Below are 19,713 nucleotides of genomic sequence, written 5' to 3'. Positions count from 1 at the left end.
CAAAAGGAAGACCGAAAAAATTTCAGAAACCATTTTATTAGAGCATCTTTAATTAGGATTTGGGAGAAATATAAATCAAGATTATATGATAAAACTCCATTATGGATTTCTCCAATGGAGGTAAAACATAAAAGAGAATTCGGTGTAGAAAATTGGCTAACATATCACCAAATATTTTTTAAAAATCAATAATCGAGAATTTACAATTAAGGCCCATGAAGAAATAAAACAAGAAAATATGGAGATAACATGGTTTCATTACTATCAAATATTTGAGTGTTACAAAAAAGACGCTAAAGTAGGCTTCAAGCAAGAATCAGGCCTATGGGATTCAATAATGCTAAAGGGGAAAATGCTGGAAGTGTGAGAAGGAAATAGGAACTTTTTTCCATCAGTGGTGGACTTGTAAAGAAATTAAAAGATATTGGATCAGTATTCATTCAATAAGACAGAAAATTTTAAAAACCAAATTCCCTTGGGCACCAGAAATGTACTTATTGGGTATAACAAGTGCAAAACTAAATGCAAATCAAGATAAAATATTATTTCTTATGTGCACAGCTGCGAAATTAGTTTTGGCCAAACTTTGGAAACAAAAAAAAAAATCCAACTCCTGACGACTGGATTTTAAAACTGTTAGCTCTAATACAAATGGACTGTCTGTCACAAAAATTAAGATGCCAAACAGAAAACAGATTGGACTGGTTTCCAAGATGTTATGCAAAACAGAGGAACAACATTAACAATAAATTTATCCGATGTATGAAAAGCTATGCAGAAGACCAACTGGAAAGAAAATAGAAGAAATCTTTTTTCCTCTATTCCTTCCTTTATGGAATAGGGTTTTTTTCCCTCCTCTTTCTTCCCTCAAGAGGACAATGGGAAGTCGTCTTCCTTTTTCTTCCCCCTTTGGTTTTCTTCTCTTTTTTCTTTTTTTCCTGCTTTCTCTCCCTTCTCATCACAATGTTTTCCCCCACGTTCACTATAAATATTACTTATAACACAATAAAAACTATTTTTAAAAAATCAATTTAAGAGTATTTTTATCCATCACCCCAATAAAATAAGCCATTGACATGCCATTGAATAACAAGTTCTACACTAGTAGCCATGGACTCATGGCCATGCCAAGGGATCCCAGTATCCTATGATCAGATATTATAGAGTAGGGCTTCCAAAACTTTTCCACTATTGACTCCTTTCAGCCTCAGAAGTTTTTACGTGAACGTGGGTATATAAATATATAAAATAGATATAAAATCAAACATTTCATTTACTGACAACAAACCAGCATTTGCAAGGCTTGCTAAGCTGATTTTGCTTTTTATGAAAGTACAGATGAAGCATATTCTGCATAGTCCACTATAAACACTGCACAACAGATTCTTGTAAATGTCTAAAACAAACATTAGGTGATGTTTAGAAACATTTACTCTTGCCAAAATTTTCAGGACATTTGGAGTCAGGACTAACAGTTTAAGAAGCAGTGCTGTAGAATACATATCCCAAATTCTGCTTCTTAAAGTTTAAACTTCATAGTAGTGTGGGAGCTACTAAAGTGATATGTAATCTAAAATCTGTGATTCCAGTAAACCTGTGAATTTGTTTTACAGAGCAGGATATTCCACCACAGTCTGTCTATTTTACATGAAGGGAAGTCTTCATGGACGAGGCTTCAATGATGTAGATCAGGGATTCCCAAACTCTGATCCTCCAGTGTTTTGATCCACATCTCCCCGCAGCAGCCTCTGCAACTTTGACCAGTAGTCACAGATTCTGGAAGCTGTAGTCCAAATATTCTGGAGGACCAGTGTTTGGGAATCACTGATTTAGATGAAATGGAACATACTTTTAGACACAGGTCCAGGGTGTGCCTGAAGAGTTTTTGATGAGAGGATTCAAATGCATTGCTAATGCTGGACTCTATTTTGAACAGTATCATACTGTAGACAAAGTTACTTTACGCAGGTATGTAGTTGCATTTGTCTAATATTGTTAAAAATGGAGTTCAGTATGACCTTTTAATAACACACATTTAAAATGAGTCATTTAAAAGAAGACGCTTTGTCAGTTTAATAAGGAACAAATCCAACTGTCAACAAAGCAGTACAATTTTAAGAATATTTAAAAATCCCTCAAACATTTTCAGCTATCATTTTAAGACAAAAGTTCATACAAAAGGCATAAATTATCAAGAGAACAGACATTAACAGCAAACATTTAAATATAAACAAGCAAAAATCAATTTCTAAAATTGCAGACTAAATACCTAGAAAATTATTTAAAATGCCAGAGTGGTTTCTAAAAATTAGTACTTAACTGTTAACTGATTACTTGCATGATCAAATGGCAGCACCACTAGAAGCCCTTTCTGAAGAAATGTATTTGTTTATTCAGGAATATTTTAAATAATCAATTCTAGGTATAAAATGAGGAGAAGTAATTAGTTCATGATACCATATTCTCTGCCATTATGCAAAGCTTTCTCTTCCTCAAAGACTAGTGGAATGTCTTGATCCTGCACAGAAGGTGCTCAAATGTCCATTGGATTAGGAACTCCAGGCATAAATCAGCTGCTGAATATGGATATGGCATGGTCACATTCCATTATTTTCGATATTCCACCATAATGTTCTGGTGCAATTAGCCATACATAGATAATATTGTTATCTTATTCTTTGGAAGTACAAAGTGATAGTTTATGTAATCTTTGTGTAAAGTGCAATTTATTTTATTTATTAACAGAAATAATGTGTTGAAATAAACCACAGCCAAAGAACCTAGTGGAAGAGTTAAAATATTTCTCAGTGTTAAAGCCCTAAATAAGGGTATTTGGTGACATCTACAAGAACTTGTAATTCATCTTGTTTTGCTGCTTTAGAGAATAAGCAAATTGTGGTCCCCTTCTGACATCAAGAGAGCCCAAAGTGGATTCCTTCATTCAAGTTCTTCTGTTTCTTCTGAAAAAAGGTCTGCCAGATCAGCTACTGTTAACACAGAGGCCTCTGACTGTTTCATGGAAGAACTAGAATGGCTTTAAAGTAGAAAAAAGAAAAAAGGAACAAAGCATCAAAAAGACTAAGTAACAGCTTATACCTAAGCAGATTGGAAGTCATACAAAAGGTATTTGTTTCATGTCCTCACCACTGAAGAACAGAATTTTATTTATTTCAAGTATTTATACTCTGCTCTTCAGCCACAAGGGCTTGAAGTTCCCCAAAATAATAATAATAATAATAATAATAATAATAATAATAATAATAATAATAATAATAATTTTATTCTTATACCCCGCCCCATCTCCCCGAAGGGACTCGGAGCGGCTTACATGGGGCCAAGCCCGGTCATCAACAATATAAAAACAAGCAGTAAAACAAATCAAACAACAATAAAACAAGTTATAAAAACACATACAATACATAATGATAAAATCATAGATAAGATCTGTAGGAAACTGGGCTAAAGTGCGAGTTATGTCAATATCATCAGGGAGGAGTGGTTATCCAAAGTGTCATAGCCATCAAAAGTGCTATTAGTGGAAGGCGTCAGGTCAATCTTACTAGATCAGTTGTCAAAGGCCTGCTGGAAGAACCATGCTTTTAGGCTCTTCCGAAAGGAGAGAGGGGCCTGCCTGATCTCCCTGGGGAGCGAGTTCCAGAGCCAGGGGGCCACGACAGAGAAGGCCCTCTCCCTCGTCCCCACCAACCGCAACTGCGGTGGGAGCGAGAGGAGGGCCTCCCCCAACGAGCAAAGAGATCATGCAGGTTCATAGGGGGAAATGCGGTCACGAAGGTAGGTGGGTCCCAAACCATTTAGGGACCCACCTGCACCTTGAATTGGGCTCGGAAAATAAAAGGCAGCCAATGGAGCTCCTTAAACAGGGGAGTAGAACGAGCCCTGTAATTCGCTCCGGTTAAAAACTTGGCTGCCGAGCATTGTACTAATTGCAGTTTCTGGGCCGTCTTCAAAGGCAGCCCCATGTAGAGTGCATTGCAATAATCCAGTCTAGAGGTAACTAAGGCATGGACCATCATGATCAGATCAGACTTCTCGAGGTACGGTCGCAGCTGGCGCACAGGTTTTAATTGTGCAAAGGCCCTCCCAGCCACAGCCGACACCTGGGCCTCAAGTGTCAATGCCGAGTCCAGGAGGACCCCCAAGCTGCAGACCTGCGCCTTCAGGGGGAGTATGATCCCGTCAAGCACAGGTTGCCACCCTATGCCCCGATAGGACGTACGACTGACCTGGAGGATCTCTGTCTTGTCAGAATTAAGTCTCAGCTTGTTCGCCCTCATCCAGACCAACACAGCGGCCAGACACTGGTTCAGTATCCCAGAGGCTTCCTTGGATTTAGATGGGAAAGAGTAGTAGAGTTGGGCATCATTAGCGTAGAGATGGCACCGAACTCCAAAACTCCGGATGACCTCACCCAACAGTTTCATGTAGATGTTTAAGAGCATGGGGGACAAAATAGAACCTTGCAGGATCCCACAGGTCAATGGCCAGGGGTCCGAGCAGGAGTCCCCCAGCTTCACCAACTGAGAGCGACCCTCCAGGAAGGACTGAAGCCACTGCAGAGCAGTACCCCCAAGGCCCATCCCAGAGAGCCATCCCAGAAGGATACCATGGTCGATGGTATCGAAAACAGCTGAGATGTCCAAGAGAACCAGCAGGATCACACTCCCCCTGTCCAGTTCTCTGCGGAGGTCATCCACCAAGGTGACCAAAGCCGTCTCGGTACTGTAACCAGGTCTGAAGCCAGACTGCGAGTGGTCCAGAAAATCAGTATCTTCCAAGAATCCCTGGAGCTGAGAAGCGACCACCCGCTCCAAGACCTTGCCCAAAAAAGGAAGGTTAGAGATTGGTCTGTAATTGCTTAGGTTGGTCGAATCCAAGGAAGCCTTCTTCAAGACTGGCCTCACTATAGCTTGTTTTAGGCAAGATGGAAATTTACCCTGCTCAAGAGAGGCGCTAATTATCCTCACAAACCAATCTACTAACCCACCACTGGCCTGTTTTAAGAGCCAGGATGGGCAAGGGTCAAGGGCACAGGTGGTCGCCCTCACCACTCCAAGGATCTTGTCCACGTCATCAGGCTGTACAAGCCAAAACGAATCCCACAAGCTCGAACAGACTGATGCCTCGGTTACCTCCCCTGGCATTGCACCAAAGCCGGCATCCAAGTCAGAACGAATCTGAGCGACTTTGTCTGCAAAATGGTGAGCGAACTCGCTACACCGAGTTGCTGAGTTGTCGGGTGCCCCCCCCCCCAGTCTGAGGAGGGTGGAGGAGCTCCCCAACAACCCGAAACAGCTCTGAAGATCTATTTGTTGCAGACGCGATGCGGGTAGTCGAGAAAACCTTCCTGGCTGCCCGCAACGCCGCGGAGTAGGCCCTAGACCGTGCTCGGTCAGATGGGTGACGAGTTGTCCGCCAGCGGCACTCTAATCTCCTTCTCGCGCATTTCATCTCTGCCAGCTCCCCAGTGAACCAGGAGACTGGGACAACTCGACGCAGCGAGAGGGGACGTTCGGGGGCGATCATGTCTATTTGTCACGACCCAGGCTGCAGAGCACCAATAACCATACACCGAGGCCAGAATCTATCTAATATCTTTATTGAAGGAATATATAAAGTTAATAAAAACAAGTGTAGAAAATAGTCCAGAATTAGACCTTTCAGGAAAGGCCAGAATTAGTCCAAAAAAGCAATGTCAAATAAGAAATATTAAGGTCCAAAGTTGTAATCCAATAACCGAAACACTCACTTTGCCAAGCAAAGTGAGGGGAGATGACAAGGTCCTTTAGTCCATAAAACTTGAGCGTGGCTAGGAAATAACTTGATACTTGAAACAAGGCTTGAACGTGGAACAAGGTAACTAAGAACAAGAACAAGGTCCGTGGAATAACTTGGTAAAATCCGTGAAACAAGGCAAGGATTGATCCTGGGAAACAAGGCAAGGTCCGCAGATAAACAAAGGCTGGGAAGCAAGGCGAAGGCTGGATAGCAAGGCAAGGCTTGGGCAGGAGCGAGGCTTGAATCGGAGCGCGCTGTCCAGACACAACTCGCTCCGTAGGCTGACGAATTGACTCCGCGAAGTTACTACGCGGGCAAAACACCTATATAGAGTCTAACTTTCTCACCGAAGCAGTTCTCTGGGAAACAGAAACGAAAGCTAAACTCTGAGACCAGATGTTAAACTCCTTAAAGATTCTCACGAGAAACAGTCTTAATTGGCAACATTCTTAGCTGCTATCCTCGCACTCCTGCGCGAAGCTGATTCCAAACTTCTCTGTTGTTTACAAAACTCCCGGCGCAAGAACACGGGAGAAGTAGGCTCTGGGGTTGTTTGACATACTTCTGGGAGACCACTTTCTTGCAGGTGCAAGGTTCCCAGATCGGCCTGGGAAAGATCTGGCTGAGAGGAATCCAGTTCAGACTGGGAAGGTAAAAAACCCAAGTTTTCATCTTCATCAGGGATTACAATGTCCTGAGCAGGACTACAAGGCCCATGGGTCATCACACTATCCCCCTCCTCAAGGCCCCTCCCAACCTGGGGCCCTCTCCCCGAGGCGCGAGGTCGCGGCTTGGCGGGATAGGTCTGATGAAAGCGGCGGGTTAGATCAGGAGCATGGACTGTGGAGGCGTCTTCCCAAGAGCGTTCCTCAGGGCCAAAACCCACCCAGTCAATGAGATATTGTAGGCGGCGGCGATGAAAGCGAGAATCCAAAATGTCCTCAACCTCGAACTCCTCCTCCCCATTCATCAACACAGGAGGGGGGGCCGGTTGGTCTGAATCAGGACGCACACCATCCGCCGGAAGGAGCAGGGAACGGTGAAACACTGGGTGAATGCGCATTGAACGCGGAAGTTGGAGTTTGAAAGTCACGGGGTTTAATTGCGCCACCACTGGATAGGGGCCAATGAAACGGGCATCTAACTTCCGGCAAGGGCGGTGGGAGGGCAGAAAGCGAGTGGACAGGAAAACCCGATCTCCTACCTTGATTTCGGGGCCCGGCTGGCGATGTTTGTCAGCGTGGCGTTTATAGTCCTCCTTGGCTTGGTCCAGTTGCTGGAGCAAAAGTTGTTGCACCGCTGTGAGTTCCTGCAGCCAATCCTCTGCTGCGGGAACTTCTGAAGTTTCAATGACAGGGGGGAAGAAACGTGGATGGAAGCCGTAGTTTGCAAAGAACGGCGTTTCTTTTGTAGAAGCTTGAACTCCATTGTTGTAGGCAAACTCAGACAGTGGTAACAGAGAAGCCCAATTGTCCTGTTGATAGTTTACATAACAGCGAAGATACTGTTCCAAAGTGGCATTGGTGCGCTCCGTTTGCCCGTCTGTTTGGGGATGATGAGCTGAAGATAAGCGAGAGTCTATGCCCAATAGTTTTTGTAGTGCCTTCCAAAAACGAGAGGTGAATTGAGATCCACGGTCTGTGACTAAACTCTTGGGCAATCCATGTAGTCTGAAAACATGTTGAAGGAATAGATCTGCAGTCTCTTTGGCCGTGGGAAGACCTTCACAGGGAATGAAATGGGCTAACTTGGTGAAAAGGTCCACCACCACTAGGATCGTGGTGAAACCACAGGAAGGTGGTAGGTCAGTGATGAAATCCGCAGAAATTATTTCCCATGGCCGAGATGGGGTAGGAAGGGGATGCAGAAGCCCTGAGGGCTTCTCCCTTCTTATCTTGGAGCGCTGGCATACTGGGCAGGTGTTGACATATTTTTCCACATCTTTGCGGATCTTGGGCCACCAAAAATCCCTTAGGATCAGATGCATGGTTTTAAATAGTCCGAAATGCCCTGCTGGTTTGCAGTCATGACACAGACGAAGCGCTTTCTCCCTGCCCGGTCCGGGTGGGATATAAACATGATTTCTATAGCATAGCAGTCCATCTTTAAGCGAAAAGGGAAAATGCAGACCTTGGCGAAGTTGGTCCTGCGCCCAGGCATCTGCTTGCTGACTGGCCCGGATTTCTTGAGCACAGATGGGTCCTGGAGTAGGGGAAGTTGAACCAATGGGAATGGATTTGGTGTTCCCCACCGTGAGCGTGGCAAAGTTCTCGGGTTGTAGCAGTTGGGATTCAAAGGTCTCCTTGCGTCCTGCAGCGTATTCCGGTTTACGTGACAGGGCGTCTGCTTGCTTGGTTTGGGCTGGGGTCACATAATGGATCTGGAAGTTGAAACGTTCAAAGAATAAAGCCCAACGTTGCTGCCTCTGATTTAGTTTGCGGGCAGTTCTTAGATGTTCTAGATTACGATGATCAGTGTGGACTTCAATGGGAAATTTGGCCCCTTCTAGCCAATGTCTCCAAGTTTCAAAGGCTGCCTTTATGGCCAGTAGTTCTTTTTCCCAAATGGTGTAATTTCTCTCTGGTGTGGTTAGTTGACGAGAGTAAAAGGCACAGGGATGGAGGTGATCTCCCACCGGTTGTAAGAGTACAGCCCCAATTGCCACATCAGAGGCGTCCGCTTGCACAACAAAAGGGGTTCCAGGATTTGGGTGCTGTAGAATTGGCTGGGACGTGAATAGTTTCTTTAGTTGCTGGAACCCTTTCTCTGCTTGATCAGTCCAGCGGAAAGGCTGCTTTCCACGGATGCAGCTAGTGATGGGGTCGGACCAGCGGGCAAAATCTGGAATGAACTTGCGGTAATAGTTCGCGAACCCCAAGAAACGCTGCACCTCTTTCTTGTTAGTTGGCGCCCGCCATTCCAATACTGCTGAAACCTTGGCTGGATCCATGGAAAGCCCTAGAGGCGAGATGCGGTAACCAAGGAAATCTACCTCTTGTAGATCAAAGGCGCATTTTTCCAGCTTGGCATAAAGTCCATGATCCCGCAATCGTTGTAACACCATTTTGACGTGGTTCTCATGTTCTGATTGTGATCTAGAAAACACCAAAAAATCGTCCAGGTAAATTATCAAGAACCTGTCTAGATAGTCCTGAAAAATGTCATTGACAAAATGCTGGAACGTTGCGGGAGCTCCGCATAAACCGAAATTCATAACTCGGGACTCGAATAATCCGAATTTGGTCTGGAAGGCGGTCTTCCACTCGTCCCCTTCCCTGATGCGAACTAAGTTGTAAGCCCCCCGAAGATCCAGCTTGGTGTAAACCTTGGCTCCTCGAAGCCGATCCAGTAGATCCGAGATTAAGGGCAGGGGATAGCTGTTCCGCTTGGTGATATTGTTCAATGCTCTGTAGTCCACCACCAAGCGTAGTTCCCCTGACTTCTTCTTCACAAACATCACTGGGGAGGCGGCTGGGGATTGAGAGGGTCTGATGAATCCCTTGCGAAGGTTTGTCTCTAGGAATTCCCTGAGAGCTTCTTGCTCTGGTTCAGTCAGGGAGTAGAGATGCCCTCGCGGAATCGGGGCCCCCTCCACCAAGTCAATGGCACAGTCATAAGGTCTATGTGGGGGTAATTTTTCGGCTTCTTTCTCATTGAATACATCCCAATACTCGGAGTACTTCTTTGGCAAGGTGATGATGGGCTCGGTGTCTGTGGCATGGCATACCTTGGCTACGAGGCAATGGTTTTGGCAGTACGGTGAAGCAAACTGCAGTTCTCTGTTGGACCAGGAGATGTTAGGGTCGTGGAGAGTCAGCCATGGAATTCCCAAAATCACAGGAAAATGGGGAACCTCGGTAACAAAGAAGGAAATCTCTTCCATATGTTCCCTTATCCACATCCTGGTGGGTTCCGACCACTGACTTACGGGGCCCGTCTTGAGGGGGCGGCCGTCTATGGCTTGCACCACACGGGCATTCTTGAAATCATGATATTGTAATCCCAGAGAGTCGGCATACTCTCTATCGATGAAATTGTTGGTAGCTCCAGAGTCTATCATAGCGTGGATCATGACGGGTCCCCTTTTTGCTGACCATAAAGTGACCACGAGAAGGAACAGGACCCCGGTTGGCGGCTCTTGGATGGATTTTTTGACCGGGTTGGCGAGCCTCTCTACACCCGGTCGTTGGCTTCCCCCGCCGGCTGTGTGCCAGTCGGCTCAGACGCCTTCGTCTCCGTGGAGGACGCCGCCGCAAGACGGGCGGCCGGCTTCCCTTTGGCTGGGCACTCTCTGGCGAAGTGGCCCCCGTTCCCGCAGTACCAGCAGAGGTTTAAGCGTTGACGACGGGCCTTCTCGGCGGCATCTAGTCTGGGACGCACATTGCCCAACTGCATCGGCACCTCCTCGCCTCCTCTGGGGTATGGGGTTGGCGGTGGGGGTCTCCACACTGGTCGTGGCTGAACGCTGGCGGGAGCGGGGGGTTTAGCCCCGGCTCTACTGCCCTGGCCTCGAACCCACTGTTTCCTGTTGGCAATCATGACTTCAGCCCGTAAACATTGATCAATGAGTGCCTCGAGGGTCTGGGGAGGGTCCACCTTGGAGATTTCTTCCAGCATTTCAATGTTGAGACCCTCCCGGAATTGTCCTCTGAGGGCTACATCGTTCCAGCCGGTGTTGTGGGCCAGCACTCGGAACTCGGCTATATACTGAGACATAGGTCTGTCTCCTTGGAAAAGGCGACGGAGTTTGTGACCGGCTGCCTCCAAATTGTCCTCGATTCCCCAAGTCTCCTTGAGGTGGTCCAAGAAGTGTTGCGCTGATCTTAGGTGTGGAGAGGCTTGATCGTACAGTGCCGTCGCCCAATTGGCCGCTGGCCCGTCTAGAAGACTGTAAATCCACGCCACTTTGATGTCTTCTTGGGGAAACTCGGCATCTCGGGCCTCTAGATAAGCTTGACATTGGCGACGGAAAACATGAACCTTAGAAGCTTCTCCAGTAAACTTGGTGGGCAACGCCATGGCCGGGAGGCGGACTCCGCGCTCCCGCAAGCCCTTTATTTCTCCATCCTGGGCGTTGAGTCTGTCGCGGATGCGATCCACCTCTTCCTTGTCGATGGTGTAGGTAATCGGCTGGCCGCTCGGCCCAGGTACGGCTCCGGTGGACATTCTGGCCGAGGTTAATTGGTGCTTAGGGTGGCGGAGTCAAACTGTCACGACCCAGGCTGCAGAGCACCAATAACCATACACCGAGGCCAGAATCTATCTAATATCTTTATTGAAGGAATATATAAAGTTAATAAAAACAAGTGTAGAAAATAGTCCAGAATTAGACCTTTCAGGAAAGGCCAGAATTAGTCCAAAAAAGCAATGTCAAATAAGAAATATTAAGGTCCAAAGTTGTAATCCAATAACCGAAACACTCACTTTGCCAAGCAAAGTGAGGGGAGATGACAAGGTCCTTTAGTCCATAAAACTTGAGCGTGGCTAGGAAATAACTTGATACTTGAAACAAGGCTTGAACGTGGAACAAGGTAACTAAGAACAAGAACAAGGTCCGTGGAATAACTTGGTAAAATCCGTGAAACAAGGCAAGGATTGATCCTGGGAAACAAGGCAAGGTCCGCAGATAAACAAAGGCTGGGAAGCAAGGCGAAGGCTGGATAGCAAGGCAAGGCTTGGGCAGGAGCGAGGCTTGAATCGGAGCGCGCTGTCCAGACACAACTCGCTCCGTAGGCTGACGAATTGACTCCGCGAAGTTACTACGCGGGCAAAACACCTATATAGAGTCTAACTTTCTCACCGAAGCAGTTCTCTGGGAAACAGAAACGAAAGCTAAACTCTGAGACCAGATGTTAAACTCCTTAAAGATTCTCACGAGAAACAGTCTTAATTGGCAACATTCTTAGCTGCTATCCTCGCACTCCTGCGCGAAGCTGATTCCAAACTTCTCTGTTGTTTACAAAACTCCCGGCGCAAGAACACGGGAGAAGTAGGCTCTGGGGTTGTTTGACATACTTCTGGGAGACCACTTTCTTGCAGGTGCAAGGTTCCCAGATCGGCCTGGGAAAGATCTGGCTGAGAGGAATCCAGTTCAGACTGGGAAGGTAAAAAACCCAAGTTTTCATCTTCATCAGGGATTACAATGTCCTGAGCAGGACTACAAGGCCCATGGGTCATCACACTATCCCCCTCCTCAAGGCCCCTCCCAACCTGGGGCCCTCTCCCCGAGGCGCGAGGTCGCGGCTTGGCGGGATAGGTCTGATGAAAGCGGCGGGTTAGATCAGGAGCATGGACTGTGGAGGCGTCTTCCCAAGAGCGTTCCTCAGGGCCAAAACCCACCCAGTCAATGAGATATTGTAGGCGGCGGCGATGAAAGCGAGAATCCAAAATGTCCTCAACCTCGAACTCCTCCTCCCCATTCATCAACACAGGAGGGGGGGCCGGTTGGTCTGAATCAGGACGCACACCATCCGCCGGAAGGAGCAGGGAACGGTGAAACACTGGGTGAATGCGCATTGAACGCGGAAGTTGGAGTTTGAAAGTCACGGGGTTTAATTGCGCCACCACTGGATAGGAATAGGATAGGACCTCAGGAATCCATCAGGATCCATAAGCCTCCTGGGGCGGACCATCTTAATGGGCCCCCCACCCCTGCGGAAGTTTGAGGACACGGTGAGTCTTAAACTGATCAGATAATGGTCGGACCATGACAATGGAAGAATAATTTGCTCTTCCACTCCGACCAAGCCGTCGCCCGCAACAACAACCAGGTCGAGTGTATGTCAAGCTTGATGAGTGGGATCCGATATTACTTGGGACAGTCCCATGGTCGTCATGGCGGCCATGAACTCTTGAGCTGCACCTGTCAAGGTGGCCTCAGTGTGAATGTTGAAGTCACCCAGCACCATCAGGCGCTGGGAACCCAACACCACGCTAGAGACCACCTCTGCTAGCTTGCACCTGGTGACTTGTGAAATGTGATGCATGCTACATAGTAAACTACACAAGGTTGATCAGAAATTCAAAAGAATTTTATTGTATTTATCTTAAAAGTCCACTCAAAAAAAGGGAAAACAATATAATGTCCTCCTAAGGACAACTGTTTGTCCCATTAGTTCTTCGTAATAAAGAAATGCTGAGCAATACTCAACCTCTGTAGATGTTTTGTGCTAACTGCTTCGCTGCCAGCTAGCAATACAACCATGGGTTGTATAATTTGGTTTTCAGTTCCAGTAGTCTGATGATAAGTCCAAATAAGTGTATATAAAATTACACTCAAATTGGAAAAGTGGCGCATGGGGACCTTACTAGAAGCCACTCTTCTGCTGTAGGAATTTTATTTCCTTTATCTGTTTTATTATTCTTACAGAAAATCAAATTCTTTAACAAATACATTCATTACAACATGTGACTGTAGCAGTACCAATTCTGGATAATACCATCATCTTTTGACCATCATCCCTTCATTCAGTTGCTGTTTATATTTTGCCGTTTCTAACAGTACAGCTTCAGCTTGTGTACTGTTATGCATGAGATTGTTGCACATGCAAATAATTCCAAAATTATAACAGGTCCCAAAGATAAACTAGGTTTTACTTACCTCCTTTCTACAGTTTTCATCATGGTTTGCATTCTTTCTTCTATTGTTGCTTTTATTAAGAATCTATGGACAATGGTGGGCCTGAATTTTGCAAAGAAAACATTCAGAACCAGTTGATAAGACTCACACTGCATTTGTATTCACATTGACAATAAATCCACTAAAAGGACTTACTCCCTAACTAGAGGAGTTTATGGTCACAGCCATAATTCTTTATATTGTGTATGCCAACATTTCCATTATCATTTATGTGATAAATATTGTAATACTAAACAGAACCACTACATAGTTTAGATGATTAAAGAAATAATGTAGCATTAGAAAAATATACTTAGGAAAGCATTTGTTATAGAAAAGTCACTGTTAACAGGAACATAGCTAAGAAGGCTGGTGACTGTATTTCTTTTGGGGGGTGCATTTTTTTCTACAAAATGCTTGTTTAATCAAGAAAACATTTCTTCAATGTGGAAAGAAAACTGCTAATAAAAAAATATGAACCATCTGGAACATCGTAAAATCATAGTTGGAAGAGACTACATGGGCCATCCAGTCCAACCCCCTGCCATGCAGGAAAAACGCAAACAAAAAGACAGATGGCCATCCAGCTTCTGTTTAAAAGCCTCCAAAGAAGGAGCTTCCACTACATTTTGAGGCAGAGAGCCCCCCTGTTGAACAGCTCTTACAATTATAAAGTCCTTCCTGATGTTCAGGTGGAATCTCCTTTTCGGTAATTTGAACCTACTGCTCCAAGTCCCAGTCTCCAGGGCAGCAGCAAACAAGCCTGTTCTCTCTTCCTTATGACATATTTTCAAAATTTTAAATATTTCTCTATCAGCTGATTCCTCCCGCCCCGGCCTCTGAAACACACAGCTCCAAGCAAAGGAACCAGCACACTAGGCACAGAAAAACCTTACAAAAAAGCATGCTGACTTTAAACAAACAAGAAACAAAGAAATACACAGCCCTCCAACATACTCCTAGAGTCAAGGCTCTTTCTTATAAAAAAGAAACAAAGCACTTTAATAATTATCAGTTCTGAAAGGTTTTTTACTAAAATTAACAGCAGCTACTTAGTGTCTCATGAACTGATTACGCTATATGATATCTGAAAACTTGAATACTGCATGAAGTGCTGGGTTAATTAGCTGAGTGATAGTTCATGAGGATTTTGCTACCTACTTAGTTTGCCCAATACGATGCACTCTGCCAATGGCTTGCAGTTCATGTGCTGGATTCAGGATGGGCTCCACCAGAAGGACCTGAGTTGCTTCAATTATGTTCAATCCATTGGAGCCGGTATGGAGGGGCAACAGCAATATATTAATCTTGGGATCATATTTAAAGGCAGAGAGATTTTCCTAAAAAATTGATATTGGAAAAACATATATACAAAGTCAACACTTCCCTATACATGCAAGAGGACATTCAAGTGTGGTAAAATACAACTTAGTGACAATGAATCCTAAACCTTTATAAATTCAGAGCAGAGAACAGAGCAGGCGTAGCCCCAGAACACTCAAGATGAACTTACTTATCCATTATTAATAAGTCGGTTCCCTGTAGATCTGACTAAATTCTTCCTCGTCATTTAACTATCATGAAGCTGTCCCTCAGTACTATTTAATTCAGTATAAGGAATAATCAGTGTTCTCATGTGAACAAAAATTGAAATTGGTTTGAAGTGCATTTTAGACTTTAAGTAAAGTAGAACCTTGTGCAATTTAGCCATAGTGAATGGAGCCCCCAGATGGCGTAGTGGATTAAGTGACTTGAAGGTTGGGTTGCTGACCTGAAAGCTGCCAGGTTCGAATCCCACCTGGGGAGAGTGTGGATGAGCTCCCTTTATCAGCTCCAGCTCCATGCGGGGACATGAGAGAAGCCTCCCACAAGGATGGTAAAAACATCAAAACATCCAGGCGTCCCCTGGGCAACGTCCTTGCAGACGGCCAATTCTCTCACTCCAGAAGCAACTCCGGTTGCTCCTGACACGAAAAAAAAATGGCATCAGTGAGAACAATGGGAACAATATTTTTATTGGGTTGCTGTGAGTTTTCCAGGCTGTTTGGCCATGTTCCAGAGGCATTCTCTCCTGACATTTCACCTGCAGCTATGGCAGGCATCCTCAGAGGTTGTGAGGTCTACTGGAAACTAGACAAGTGGGGGTTATATATCTGTGGAATGTAAAGCATGGGAGAAAGAACTCTTGCTTGCTTGAGGCAAATGTGAATGTTGCAACTGGCCACCTTGATTAGCATTGAATGCCGTTGCAGCTTAAAAGCCTGGCTGCTTCCTGCCTGGGGAATCCTTTGTTGGTATTTTTGGTATTTTTATTCCAAATAAAGAGCTTGTTTGTCTTTATTTCTATTAAACCATATGCCCTATTTTCTTCTGCAAACCAAACACAAGTCTAATTAAAAACAATGCAAAACAACTGAACCCTCCCCCCCGAACCCCCCCCCCCAACATATTTCTGTGAAACAGGGAAGGGGGACAAAACACTGCTTTCTGACCCTAATGAAGAAAACGATCTAGGACATGCCTAGATTTCCCACCCATTTTCAGTACCTGAAATTTGTTAATTCCATTGATCTGAGAAAACTCCATGTTGTTATCATACAGAGCTTTTGCAATGATGTCAAGCACATCTTGCCACTACAAAACGAAAAGAGGAAACATTTCCATAATACAAACAAAACTGTACTCATGATATTACTACCCAGCATTCAACATAGCTGGCAATAGAGATAAAACTTTTCAGTGATCCTTACCTCAACTTAAAATAAAGTTATCTCCATTATCCATGCTAACACTTAATAATTCTGTCACACAATACTTCTAATATAATTATATTTTTAGTTTAAAAATTTAAGATTTACCGTTGAGAAAACTAGAGATTTGGCTCCCGGATCTTTGAACTGGATTCTCTTCAGAGTCCTCACCACAGCTTCTACTTTGGTGGAGTGACTTCCCTTTGAAGAAAATTAAAACTGACTTTAATTTATAATGTAGCACAAAGTAGGACAATACCAAAACACCATATTGATATAAATATATTCACTGAACAGTTCCAAAATGCCCAATTTATCCATTTTATTCATCAAAATTATAAAATATCGGCAATGAGCATACAAAAATTTAAGCATATGAAATTGGTGTATATAAAATATGTACATTATATGGAGTTGACATAATGCTTAATGCATAATGCTTAAATGCCAATACATGCATAGGCATGTTTGCTGCCTGAAGAACTACCGTGTTTCCCTGAAAATAAGACCTCCCCAAAGAATAAGACCTAGCAGGGTTTTGGGGGGATTGCCAAATATAAGGCCTCCCCTGAAAGTAAGACCTAGCAACTAAGGCTGCAGCAGAGTTCCATTGGGAAGCATGGCTGCAGGGCAGAACCAGCACTCATTCATACACCGGAGGGAGGGAGGGAAAGTGCTTGCTTTCTGTGCCTCCCTCCCTCCCTGCCTTGCCTTGCCTGTCCCCCAGCTGAGGCTTGAAGAACCTTCCGTGGCTGCTGCCGTTTCTTCCTTCCGTCTCCCTCCTGGCCATGCTGCCTTGCTTCCCAGAGGCTTCTGATTGGCTCCTGGAGCCTGGGCAAGGGAGGGTGGGAGGGAAGGAATCATAGAATCATAGAATAGTAGAGTTGGAAGAGACCTCATGGGCCATCCAGTCCAACCCCCTGCCAAGAAGCAGGAAATCGCATTCAAAGCACCCCCGACAGATGGCCATCCAGCCTCTGCTTAAAAGCCTCCAAGGAAGGAGCCTCCACCACAGCCCGGGGGAGAGAGTTCCACTGTCGAACAGCCCTCACAGTGAGGAAGTTCTTCCTGATGTTCAGGCGGAATCTCCTTTCCTGTAGTTTGAAGCCATTGTTCCGTGTCCTAGTCTGCTGGGCAGCAGAAAACAAGCTTGCTCCCTCCTCCCTATGACTTCCCTTCACGTATTTGTACATAGCTATCATGTCTCCTCTCAGCCTTCTCTTCTGCAGGCTAAACATGCCCAGCTCTTTAAGCCACTCCTCATAGGGCTTGTTCTCCAGACCCTTAATCATTTTAGTCACCCTCCTCTGGACGCTTTCCAGCTTGTCAACATCTCCCTTCAACTGTGGTGCCCAGAATTGGACACAGTATTCCAGGTGTGGTCTGACCAAGGCAGAATAGAGAGGGAGCAGGACTTCCCTGGATCTAGACGCTATTCCCCTATTGATGCAGGCCAGAATCCCGTTGGCTTTTTTAGCTGCTGCATCACATTGTTGGCTCATGTTTAACTTGTTGTCCACGAGGAAGGAAGAGGGCTTTCCACTCGTCCCCAAGGCTTCGCTCCTTAAAGGTACAGGACGCATTGGGATTCTCCTCTCATCTTCCTATCCTATGCCATGAAACTGATTATTTTATACTATTATTCTATTGCCATATTATTATCATCATATTCTGTTACTATTATTATATCCCATTATTATATTATCCTATTAATATATTTTAAATCATTATATTATATTTTTCTATTATTATTATTATTATATCATTATATTATTATACTATTATTATTCTATTATATTTTCATATTATTATATTATTATTCTGTTATTATTAAATTCCATTTTGTATTACCCTATTAATATATTTTATATCATATTCTATACTATTATTCTATTATCATATTATTATTTTATTATTATTAGCATATTCTGTTATTATTATTATATTCCATTTTATATTATCCTATTAATATATTTTATATCATTCTACTCCATTCTATTCTTCGATTATATTATCCTATTATTATTATATTATTATGCTATTCTATATCCCATTATTATATTATCCTATTAATACCATATTATTATCATTTTCTGTTATTATTATATCCTATATTATATTATCTCATTAATATATTGTATATCATTATATTATTATTATATTATCATATTATTATTATAGTATATTATATTATTCATCATTCATGACTACATTGAAACTAGAATAGAGAGAAATCAGCGTGGAAACCTTGTGAAACCTAAATTGCAAGAGGTACCATAGATTGTTGTACATGTAAATAATGGTAGTAACAAGAAATTCTTGATAGGATTCATAGTTTGTCTGTTATGCTGGTTTGTGATGACAACTACTTTACAGTATATAATAAATGTTCATTTTGTTGTTCAACAATAAATGTGAGCTCTTCTTCATGGAAAAATAAGACATCCCCTGAAAATAAGACCTAGTGCATCTTTGGGAGCAAAAATTAATATAAGACCCTGTCTTATTTTTGGGGAAACAGGGTATGAATTACACAAATTTTCATTCACCTATCAACAAATCTTATTTAACTATATGTAAAACCGAGGCTTGATTTTATTGAGGGCTTGCTACCAGACAGAGTAAGAAATATGGGTAGAATTATGTCTGCAATTTTGTATTTTCCAAATTTCCTCAAATTCTTATGTTGGTTGTAACCTTTTTAGGTAACTATATACATTATTGCTAAGATTTCCTAATGAGCCTTTTCATTACATGCCCCACAAGTCGTGTTGTGGTGACTGCTGGCAATACAATGAAGAATGCGAATGAACATCAAGGAGGACATTTATGTTTAAGTATGAATTAGAAAAGACAGCTAGAATTCTGATATTGGATTTCTTTAACAATACTATGTAATTGCATCTGTAAGTATGAAGCAACCATACTTCTGGATACAATTAAGCCATGGATTGGAAAGTTAAAAATCTGCACTATAACAACACATTGAAATTTCAAAATTCTTAACGTTAGTTGCATCATTCCCCACATCTTTAAAAATTATATCACAGAAGCATCACAGTATTCTCTGCAGCTAAGAGAGACTTAGGAAATTTCAGAGACTATGTGGCATAACTAATAATTTGGATAATTAATCCAAATTATTTTACATAATAATTAGCTTACATAATGGTGTAAACTAATAATTTTTAATCTGATTTATAATGTACTGTACAGTTTTTATATGTGTGTTTTATTGTAAGCCGCCCTGAGTCCCCTGTTGGGTGAGAAGGGCGGGATATAAATGTTGTAATAAATAAATAAATGTTTCCCTATTATTATTATTATCCTACTATTGGACTATAATATGTGGAAGAAATATAAATTGGTTAATAAAAAAGGTAAAGGTTTCCCCTGACGTTAAGTCAAGTCGTAACTGACTCTGGGGGTTGGTGCTCATCTCCATTTCTAAGCCGAAGAGCCAACGTTGTCCGTAGACACCTCCAAGGTCATGTGGCTGGCATGACTGCATGGAGCGCCGTTACCTTCCCGCCGGAGCGGTACCTATTG

At 43.5% G+C, this 19,713-nt stretch overlaps 1 protein-coding gene across 5 annotated transcripts in view; it reads right to left on the bottom strand.

Moving 5' to 3' along the window:
* Nucleotides 1–2,045: 2,045 nt before the first annotated feature.
* Nucleotides 2,046–19,713, bottom strand: part of shprh (SNF2 histone linker PHD RING helicase) — a 62,633-nt gene continuing 44,965 nt past the window's right edge. For 4 of the 5 annotated variants that reach the window (XM_062977652.1, XM_062977658.1, XM_062977662.1 and 1 more), the window contains 5 exons: nt 16,273–16,365; nt 15,962–16,048; nt 14,576–14,754; nt 13,397–13,477; nt 2,046–3,034 (listed from right to left, as the gene is read on the bottom strand). In XM_062977652.1, the coding sequence (XP_062833722.1) occupies nt 2,938–3,034; nt 13,397–13,477; nt 14,576–14,754; nt 15,962–16,048; nt 16,273–16,365 (537 nt within the window). In that variant the 3' untranslated portion in view covers nt 2,046–2,937. The remainder of the gene's footprint in view (nt 3,035–13,396; nt 13,478–14,575; nt 14,755–15,961; nt 16,049–16,272; nt 16,366–19,713) is intronic. The other variant, XM_016998787.2, reaches the window with a different exon arrangement.

Source organism: Anolis carolinensis, chromosome 1, assembly GCF_035594765.1.
Source record: "Anolis carolinensis isolate JA03-04 chromosome 1, rAnoCar3.1.pri, whole genome shotgun sequence".
Lineage (NCBI taxonomy): Eukaryota > Metazoa > Chordata > Lepidosauria > Squamata > Dactyloidae > Anolis > Anolis carolinensis.
This window is presented reverse-complemented; position numbering and strand designations above follow the sequence as displayed.